Source organism: Esox lucius, chromosome 15, assembly GCF_011004845.1.
Source record: "Esox lucius isolate fEsoLuc1 chromosome 15, fEsoLuc1.pri, whole genome shotgun sequence".
NCBI classification, from domain to species: domain Eukaryota; kingdom Metazoa; phylum Chordata; class Actinopteri; order Esociformes; family Esocidae; genus Esox; species Esox lucius.
Genome location: NC_047583.1, coordinates 11,898,087 through 11,907,731, shown reverse-complemented (window position 1 = coordinate 11,907,731; position 9,645 = coordinate 11,898,087). Strand labels below are relative to the sequence as shown.

The 9,645-nt window shown below is 43.9% G+C and overlaps 1 protein-coding gene across 5 annotated transcripts; it reads right to left on the bottom strand.

The window, feature by feature from the left end:
• Positions 1–1,190: 1,190 nt before the first annotated feature.
• srrm1 (serine/arginine repetitive matrix 1) lies at positions 1,191–9,641 on the bottom strand. Of its 5 annotated transcripts, none has more exons than XM_010879233.3 (16): positions 9,508–9,641; positions 8,679–8,768; positions 8,416–8,538; positions 6,203–6,373; positions 6,029–6,114; positions 5,706–5,945; positions 5,294–5,602; positions 4,914–5,161; positions 4,312–4,392; positions 4,062–4,130; positions 3,828–3,966; positions 3,276–3,356; positions 2,689–3,174; positions 2,402–2,594; positions 2,046–2,222; positions 1,191–1,824 (listed from the first exon to the last, which is right to left on the bottom strand). In XM_010879233.3, the coding sequence occupies exons 1-16, from the start codon at positions 9,526–9,528 to the stop codon at positions 1,714–1,716; spliced, it is 2,625 nt and encodes an 874-aa protein (XP_010877535.1). In that variant the 5' UTR covers positions 9,529–9,641; the 3' UTR covers positions 1,191–1,713. The 5 variants fall into 5 exon arrangements, with proteins under 5 accessions (XP_010877535.1, XP_019909565.1, XP_010877537.1 ...); XM_020054006.2 differs by having other exon boundaries at positions 1,191–1,819; positions 2,047–2,222; XM_010879235.4 differs by lacking the exons at positions 8,679–8,768; positions 9,508–9,641 and adding an exon at positions 8,027–8,148 and having other exon boundaries at positions 6,203–7,037; positions 8,416–8,518.
• Between the last annotated feature and the right edge of the window lie 4 nt (positions 9,642–9,645).

Genomic DNA, 9,645 nt, shown 5'->3' with positions numbered 1-9,645 from the left:
AATAGTAATTCTGGTAACGAATTACAATTTCATGATGCACAGAAATTGCCAGTCTTTACGGTTAGGCCTGAATTACATTTATGCATAAAGATTAGGTTATTGGGGTTAAGTTTAGGATTGAGGTTATGTATTTTTAGTTCTGTTCTAGAAATTGATATAAATTCTAACATGTATATAAATGTAGGTAAATATTAGTACATATCCTTTTATTCAACATTGTTAGAGGCATGTTCACTTGTTCAAATGGAACCTACGATTGTTTCTGTTAGCTGATCAACTACCTTCAGGGTGAGGAACCATAGAACATCATCAGGTTGAATAAGTAACTAGGTAGCTGGGGATTTAGTTTTTGTCAAACATGTAACTTATAACCTTTTTAAACAATATTAAGCCTAGTTCAGTATATCTAAATCCAAAGATCATACTGCAACCTGTATGAGCTGGCTTAAATTATATATAAACTTCAGGAAGGAACTTTTTGTCCAAGTAGGTTTACTGCAAGTTTTATTCTTGTGACATATGAGTCATACAGTATATCATAGCCCTGGTAGATTAAGTCCCAGCATCACACTAGGTATCTTTCAATCCAGTGAAGCAAAAGTACAAGGCATTGTCATAAGACAACTGTAGTGTATTACTAATAATTAATTCAAAGGACATGCAGTTTGGCCAGACTGCCTACCTATGACAATGTCTGCCCCTCCCTTCATCCTACAACAGTGGATTGTAAAACCATTTTGTGCATCAGCCTTACTTTAAGGAGTGTTTTTTGTGCAGAAGACTGAGCGATTATAGCAGCTTTTCGCATATACCCAGAAGGCCATAGTCTAAAGACAAGCAAAAGCAGTCAGGCTGTCAATAATTATATAGCCTGAAAGTGCAGTAAAAGATTGCTCTGGTACCCAGTACATGTTCTGCTAGACAGCAAACATCAACAATAAAACAATCACTTGAATTATATAAAAAGAATCTTTTAATTTTGAAAGGATGACAAGAGCAGGAGTTTTTAAATACAAGTCAAATAGCACTCCCACAGAAATTAACAGCGTAAGCAGAAAAATTGAACAATGTGAAATCAAAAGTATGACTATATTAACCAATGTGTGAAATCATGCCCCCTGCTCCATCAAGTCAAAGACAAAGAAAATCCAGTTCTTTTTAAATGCCATGTGACTTTTTCATAGCCAGAATTGACTTCAAGGTCAAACACCTTTATTACATAGATTTTTTTCAATAGACTCGCTCTCCATTTCACAGAACACACAGCATAGCAGTACCATACAATGCTTTCTGAAAAACAGGAAAGTGGCAGACTGAATCTGTGTATCTGCTAGTTTAGTCTGTTTCATGCAGGGGTGAGGCTCGCTGGCTGCACATGCAATCCCCACTGTTGAACATTATGTTGTAAAATGAGATAAGCTTGTACAATACAAGCTTCATAATTAAACTGTTCCCCTCTCAGATCTTTAACATGAAGGTGTCAAATAGGATATTCTTAGTAGGAATATAAGCAATACTACATTTTGGGTCAACAAAAAAAGAAAAGAAATGCAGATTTTTTTTTAAGCTCTTAAAAAAATGTCAATAGTTTACCAAACCCGTAAAAAGAAAACTAAAGAATAAACAATTTGTACATTCTAAAGCTGAACCAGGTTAACGTCACAAACAAAGGGAATGGGAAATTAGGAAGAGGGAGGGGTGTGACAGGGTTTCTCAGGACAGTGGAGGGGACAGCTTTCCAGCTTTCCTCATGGAACGCAGAGCCTTCTCTCTCAGGTGCTTTTCCAGGTCGTCGAGACACTCTTCTACTTCACTGTCTGATTCCTTAAAGAAAGGTAGCATTAATTATATCACATTTCAGTTACGTTGCAGGGTAGGTGGTATCTTGCTGCAGAATACTTAGACCAGCTAGCAGACAAAATGGAAGTGGTGCACAATTAAACCTCTACGTCATTTCAAAGAAAGTAGATGTGATGCTTAGATGCCAGTGCTCACTGGCCGAGGTACGGGAAGGACATTCAGTAAACCAGAAGAGTAGACTTCACCTTTTTTGGGTGGGAGTCTGCATCCCCCTCCAACCCCAGGTTATCCTGGCTGTCTCCGGCACTCACACCACTTTTCTCCTTCTTGTGCTTCTTGTGCTTCTTGTGTTTCTTCTCCTTTTTATGTTTCTTCTCCTTCTTCTTCTTCTTTTTCTTGCCTCCAGCCTCAGTGTCAGAATTCTGAGATTAACATGACACAAAGCAATACTTCACTGAAACTTGAGTCAATCTCAGATTGCTTGGCTTCAAGTAAGCCTTCAAGTAAAAATCAGCATGCTTTTTAAGGAAAGAGGATGATGTATTATACAGGAAGTTAGACACCTGAGGGCTGTGTCATTGGAACTCATAGTAAGACTCACCTTGTTGGGAGACGGGCTGCCAGAGCCACTGCTGGCCTTCTTAGCTGGGGGGGCAGAGGGAGAGCCACTGGCCGAGCGGCCTGGTGAGGGGGAGCCGGAGGCTGGGAGGGGGCGCTTCAGGGCTCCAAGTTTAGGGGAACCAGACGGTGACCTTGACGACGCTCTTCTCAAAAGCAGGGGGCTCTGAGAGGCTCTAGATGGGAAAGAGAGGAAAGAAATTGATATACAGATGCCTAAAAACGGTGGTTATTTCGGAGTTGCACTAAGGCCAACTGCAGGTTTCTCACCTCGGGTTCTTGCGGGGCTCTGGTGTCCGGGACACCCTGCGGATTGCCCTATTGCCATGTGAAGGCGACGCCTGGCGCCTCCCGCCAGGTGGAGAGGTGCTGGAGGTGTCGAAGCGCCCCTGTGGACTAGCCGATCCCCGCATGGCTCGGCCACGGTTGGCAGGGGAGGGGGAGAGGCGGGTTGAGTGAGCAGTAGGAGGGGAGCGAGTGTCCCGGCCTGGCCGGTTGGATGGGAGCATGGGGCTCCTCCTATGTCTGGGTGGAGAGGTGGAGGAGGGAGGTGTGCGTCTCTTTTGGGGAGGGGGACTCCTGCGCTTAGGGGACCTGGAAGGACGGCGCTTGGGAATTGGGGAGAGACGTTTTGGAGGGGGAGAGCCAGACAGCCTTCTCTTCTGTGGGCCCAGAGTTGGGCTGTAGCGGCGCTGGATCGGGGGAGAGTACCTCCTGGGGGAAGGGGAGCGTCTACGAGGAGGGGGAGTGGGAGATCTGGAGGAAAACAGCCAAGTTATTCTTTGACTCTTGGGTGTGGTGCACAAGATTTTAAACAAAGCTTTGGAATAAGGTTGGGAAAAACAGACAAAGTTTACCTGCGTCTGGGGGGAGGAGAAGGAGATCTGCGACGGCGTGGGGGAGATCTACGTCCTCCAGGGGAGGGGGAACATCTTTTTCTGGAGAGGGAAAAATACATACAGATAAGGCAGCAGACAGAAAATGCAGACCCCCATTGGTCAGTTCAATGTTTCCCCTCTTATTGGAATCAGGCGCTGCCAGAGAAAAAGAATATTTTTATGAAATACACATTCCCCCAAAAAAGACATAAAACATCTGCATCCGATGTTTAGAGTATCAAGCCTTAGAGTGAGGCCAGAGAAACATAACTCTCTGTGTCTGTCACATTGGTATAAAGAAGGTAGCCATCGCCTGAGCAACAAACCAAAGATAAGCTAGCTAACGAACTGTAACAACTTGATAGCTACAATCGACTACAATTGGTTAGCGTCATGCTGGAAACACATTCAGCAGCAACAATAAGATATTTTCATGTTTTGCCTTCAAAATAATTTTTGAAGGCGAAATAGGGCATCTAACTATCAGCATGACAGCAATACAGAAGGATTATAAAACAGGCAATAGATAACCTGGGAGAGGCGTCTCTGTGTCGTCTTCTGGGAGAGGGGGAGTGACTGCGTCTCCTCCTGACTTCTCCATTTCTCGCCACTGGCGCCCCACTGGGCCTTTTGGAACCCCCCTCCTCTGAGGATGACGAGGATCCACTGTCTGTAACCAATCATAAATTAATCACCCAGTTGCAACATGCCATGGATGTTTAAAAAAAGAAAAAAAGAAAAAGGGACAGTAGAAACTCTTAAGACCTGAAGACGTCTCCCGATTCTGCCTGCGATACTGGCGTCGCTGTTGCACAGAATCTCCCGTAGCTCCCTCTGAAACACAAAGCAGGACAACAGCTCAACACAAACTGCAGGCACATTGCTTTGGAAAAGTATTCAGTTTATACATTTTGTTATACACTAATATCTTGTAAACTTCTCAGAAGGGACCGCATTTCCAGCCAGACAGGTCACACCAGAAAGACAAACACAGGCAGTAAAAAGGTAGACCCACCCGATTCAGACGCCTCAGAATGCCTGGGTTTTGGAACAGGAGATGGTGAGTCATTCCTTGCTGCTGGTTTTTTCTTTGAACCTGAAAATCAGGGATGTTGTAGGTTACCAAAATCCTCCCAGTAGGAATACACATTCACAAATACTAAAGCAATATAGCATGAGACGCTGTGGAATATGGCCAATATCACACGGCTAACAGCGGTTTTGGGGCAAATGCATCACACTGTGCCTGCACACAGCGATTAGCCGTGGTATATTTGGCAATACACCACAAAAACCTGAGGCGCCTTATAGCTATTATAAACCAGTTTGCAACATACTTAGTGTTGTAAAACAGTCTCACATGTCACAGCCATTTCAGCATTGAACCCACTCGGTTTCTATACTGCGGGAAACCCAGTAGTAGGAGTGATGTCACATGCCACAGCCTCAGGCCATTATGATTCAGTGGGTTCATTACTGAAGGACTGCCAGAAAGGGCCTTCCCAGGACCCACTTAATTGTCCCATTTTTAGTCACACAGGCATGCATAGGAATTAAGTTATATTACACCCGGTCACTGACTGATGACCAATAGGGAGTCATGTAAAGCGAACATACCGGCTGATCTGGGTGGAGAGGCGGAGGCCCGGCCCTTTCGTGCCCGGGGGGAGACGGAGCGCCTGGCCTTCCCAGAGGGACTGCCTCTGGACGCCCTTCTTCTGGATGGGCTGAGGGAGGGGTCAGCCGCGTGGCCGCGGGGCTGTTTCTTGGGAGGTGTGATCGATGTTCTCTTCAACGCTTTCTTATGAGGTGAGTGGGATGTGGAGGAGCTGCTTCCAGAGGATGACGGAGAGCGAGAGCGCCGCCTAGGGGACAACAACCGGGACATCTGGCGTTAAAATGCTGTTTGGTTAGGTGCCTACTTAATCCAGAAAAAGCTGCCGTAAAAGCCACTCCTGGAGTGGAGGTTTTTTTTACCCGTCTGGCCCCCCACTCACCTGCGGACCGGAGAGCGACTGCGCCTGTGTCTGGGGCCTTGGGGGCCACGTCTAGGGGGACTCCGACGACGAGGGGACATCCGTCTCCTTGGGCTCGGCCTCCGGCGTGGGGAGTAGGATCTGGAACGCGACCTGGGCCGTCTGCGAGAGCGGGAATGGGAGCGAGAGCGGTGACGGGGCCTGTCTCTCCTCCCATCCCTTTCCCGGGGCTTGGGCCTCTCCTCCTTTTTAGGAGCTGTATCCGGAGAGGGTTCCTTGACTCCCGTCACAGAATCTGGTACCACAACAACAGTTTGCGGATTCACGTCACTGGAAAATGAAAACATAACATTTTGATTAAACTCCAGATATTGACTTGAAAACACCCCCGCTTTATTGTCAGATAGAATTAGTGGCCAAACCGCTGCCTTACCTGGTAGAGGAGGCCTCCTGAATGTCTGGTTCAGGTATAACACTCTCTGAAGTGTCTGGCTCAGGCTGGGGCTCATCACTGCTCTGTGGTAAGGTAACACTGACCAAAGTGACAGCCGGAACTGGTGGTGGAGGGGTGCTGGTGGGACTGGGTTTACGCCGCGGGGAGCGGGAGTGACTTCGCTTTCTTTCCCTCTTCACGGGAGACCGGCGCCGTGGAGATGGTGACCTTGACTTCCTCCTGTATATCAAAACAACACTGTGATAAGAGCCAAAGTCACATATCATCAAACATTTTGACTGAGGTTGGACTTCAATCCTCACCGTCTCGGACTCTCCCTCTCCCTGTTTTCCTTTTCCTTTCTCTCGTCGTCAATCTTCTTTAGAGAAACGAGCTTCTCCTGCTCGATCTACAACAGACAAGAGCAAGTTAAGACAAATCAGTAAATCACAGCACAAATATACATCGGTCAACCATGTTAGAGACATGTTGCTCACTTGTCTCTGTTTGATTTCCTCTTTCTTCTGCTCGAGGAAGGCGGAGGGGATACCGGCGATGTTGTCCTGGGCGCTGAGCAGCAGAGGCCACAGGTCTTTCATGAACTCTCTGGCATTCTTTCCATTCAGGAAGCCCGTCAGGTTGATCTGCATCATCTTACTGTCCGGATGCTGCAACACACACACCAAGGAAGAAAAAAAGACCATACACCAATTTAACATTGAGGGAGAATGTGAAAGGAGGGGGGGGTAAGATTTCGCTCAGGCAAATGCCTCCCCTTTGTTTCCTCACTAACCTTCACCTGCCTGCTTAATAATGGCGGCCATCCTCAAAACAAAAGTCAATAGCTACAGTACATGAACCCTGGGCCCCAAAGCAGACTGATTAATTGTAACCTAACCAACTGTTCTGTTGAACTGAGGTTGTGATACCGTAGCTCCACCCCATTAGTTAGGCCAAACCTGAGTGAGAATAGCTGAGGGGAGACAAAAGTTTTACATCGTCCACATAAAGGATAACGTTAACCACTTACCACGGCATGCATTACATGTTAAGTCAAATAACTATCCCACCCATCAGCAGTCATTAATCTTCATTAAGACAAATATTGCTCTGTCTCCCCACAGTCTACTCTGAGAGATTAACAGATATCCACAAAACTGAGTGCATCGAAACCCAACACTGCAAGTACAGTCCCGGTGTCTTCAGTGTCCCGCGGAATCAGTGGGAGTGGAGCGCCCGAGTCTCCTGCAGAAAGAGACGCTCCCTTGGCTTGCTTCCGCCTCCCTACTGCTTGAGACTCAACCACCTTGAGTTTATTGTTATATCATTTATCTAAATTGCAAGAGACGAACAAGCAATAATGAGTGCACAAAACATTTGAAAGGGATTTTATTTCAACATCTAGGTCAAGAATGAAAGCTAAGATACCCTTTAAATCACGCTAATAAATGATCAAACTGATCTTTTATCATTACTGTGCTTTTCAAGCATTTAGTTTTAAAATAAAAATTAAATTAATTTAAAAAAAAAAAAAGAAGAGAAAAACACCCAAAAGAGAACTGCACAGAAGTTTTATTAAAATGTAGCTGAATGTATTAACCCTGAGAAATGGAAACCCTTACAAAAGTAAATAGTAAGAGGTACCTTACTGGAATCCAACCATTCCTTTGTAAGAATAGAAATCATCCTAGGATACTTTTGAGTCAAACATTCATTCATAAGTAGTGGACTTAACTATACGTCTATCAATACCCTTTTACAAAAAGGCCTCATCCAGTTTATTAAATCAAATGTCCCTTTGAAGACATTTTACAAGCCAAATACAGAAGAGTAAAAAAATCTTTTTTTTTATTTTTTATTTTTTTTAAAGAAACATAAGTCAAAGGCATGAGTATAACTTTCCCCATGCAATTGAATTTCCCAAAGTGCAATTTCAAGGAGGAGCAATTAAAAGTAACAAACTGGAGGGAAAATGTTAAAGTAAACGGATGATGCAACTGATCATTTATGGAGAAAAGTATATATATATTGAAAATATATTGAGTTTGGTATATAATTTATTGAGCTTGGCAATAGTATTTTAAGGAAGTTTACCACAGCCCAGAAGATACTGCAGCTGTCATTTTAGTCTCGACTCAAATAAGGATCAACAGCCAAAATGTTTAGCTGTACCCTCTAAACGTTATAACCCTCCATAAATAGAATGGAGTTATAAATACAAATTAGTGGTGCATTTCTACGGAATATGGAGAAAATGGCATGGCATTGTCCAAGTGTTTCTATCACTAGCATGTTGATGTCGATCCCTGACCATAACTCACCTCAAACCACACACTGCATCAGGGAGAGTTGGGCTCAGTGACACTTTGGGCTCAGGAGAGAGCTAATAAGGTGTTGGTGCTATACTTCTGATGCAAGGTATAACATCCATATTGGTTCAGGCCTTTTGAATCATAAATCACATCATCATTAGAAAACGGTGGCACAAAGGCACTTTGTCACATATCACAGCAACAACTTTGTGTCATTCAAATTATGTATTTTGCTTTATACTGGACACCGGTGGTAGCCCTTCCCCCATCTGCATTCATATTGTGTCTTTGTATAGTAATACACTTTTGGTTAAGTCCACCTATCTTTGCCTCATTAAATTTATATACATAACATCTGATGTACAAGAACGCAGAGGAATTCGAGTCAATGGTATTACCTTTTCTTCCAGCTGGTTAAATACGAATTCTATCACAACATCATCCTCGAACCCCAGGATCTCCGTTACTCGCTGAGTAATCCAAGGTTTGATGACCTCTAGGTTCACCTTGGTCATATCCACCTGAGGGAAAGAAGAATCAGGAAAAAATTTAAACCCACTTCACAATTAAAACCAAAACAGGCTTACCAAACTACCACTAACACAATTTAAGGAGCAATAAAACACAAGATGCTAAACTCTAGGGTTGGTGTTGTTCATACCTTCTTTTCCAGACATTCTGCAAATTTCAGCTGCTTCAGAAGTTTCTTCTGCTTATTGCTGAAACGATTGTCTTGTTCTGCACTTGTGCCCTGTATGAGACAAAAATAATATTAGTTTGAGACTGTATCAATCTAAATAACGTTTTACTGTTTGTATCCCCCCCCCAGTGTTGACGCTTGCTATGTCACGAGTCATAAAAAAGTACAACTTTGTTAACCACAGTAGCTAATATATGTCCCACTTTACCAAAATCATTTATGGATCGAACAACTTAAAAACCAAGTAACCACTAAATAACACAATGGCCTGTTAAGGATATACATTTTGGTTTATGTACTTAACGCAGTTAGCTACGCTAATCTGTAGTGCGCCGAGGCCTAAGGAGACATGATCAAAATGTCTGGCTACATTTCAGTAGCTAGCTAACGCTGGGTAAAACCAGACAGCAACCACAGCGTCCATTAATTATTACTAGCTAGGTAACTAGGCGCATTACACATTTATTCTAGTTACCAATCCTAAGTAACGTTACATCAGTAAGGAACGCACTTCATAATTGGTAAACGTAAGCAACATTTACTGGTTAACATTACTCTACATTCCATCGAACATATATAGCTAACTAGCCCGCTAACTGTTAGTTAGCGAAGTACTGTAACTGAAGCAGCCGCCATCTTTATCTACCCAGCTAGCATTAGCTGCTCTTTGCAATGGAATGGCGCACGAGCTCGTCTGGCTTCCATGGCACATTTTTACGAATTCAAATTAGCGTATCAAACATTTGCAAAAGTGCGAATAATCTAATATTATTATTATTCAAGAGCTTACGCGGAAAAATCCCGCGTCCATGTTATTAGTCAAGAAAGATGTAAAAGCCGATGATGGTGGAGTCTGGAGATTAAAGACGTGCTACCAAAACCCCAGCGTACAACAGAGGGTTCCTCCTTCACAGCAGAACGGAAGAAG

Coding starts and splice junctions, on each gene's coding strand:
- srrm1 (XM_010879233.3), bottom strand. CDS start 9,528: ATGGACGCGGGATTTTTCCGC. Junction 3,967..4,061: donor GAATCGGGAGACGTCTTCAG/GTCTTAAGAGTT, acceptor GATTGGTTACAG/ACAGTGGATCCTCGTCATCC. Junction 2,223..2,401: donor GCAGCCCGTCTCCCAACAAG/GTGAGTCTTACT, acceptor TGTTAATCTCAG/AATTCTGACACTGAGGCTGG.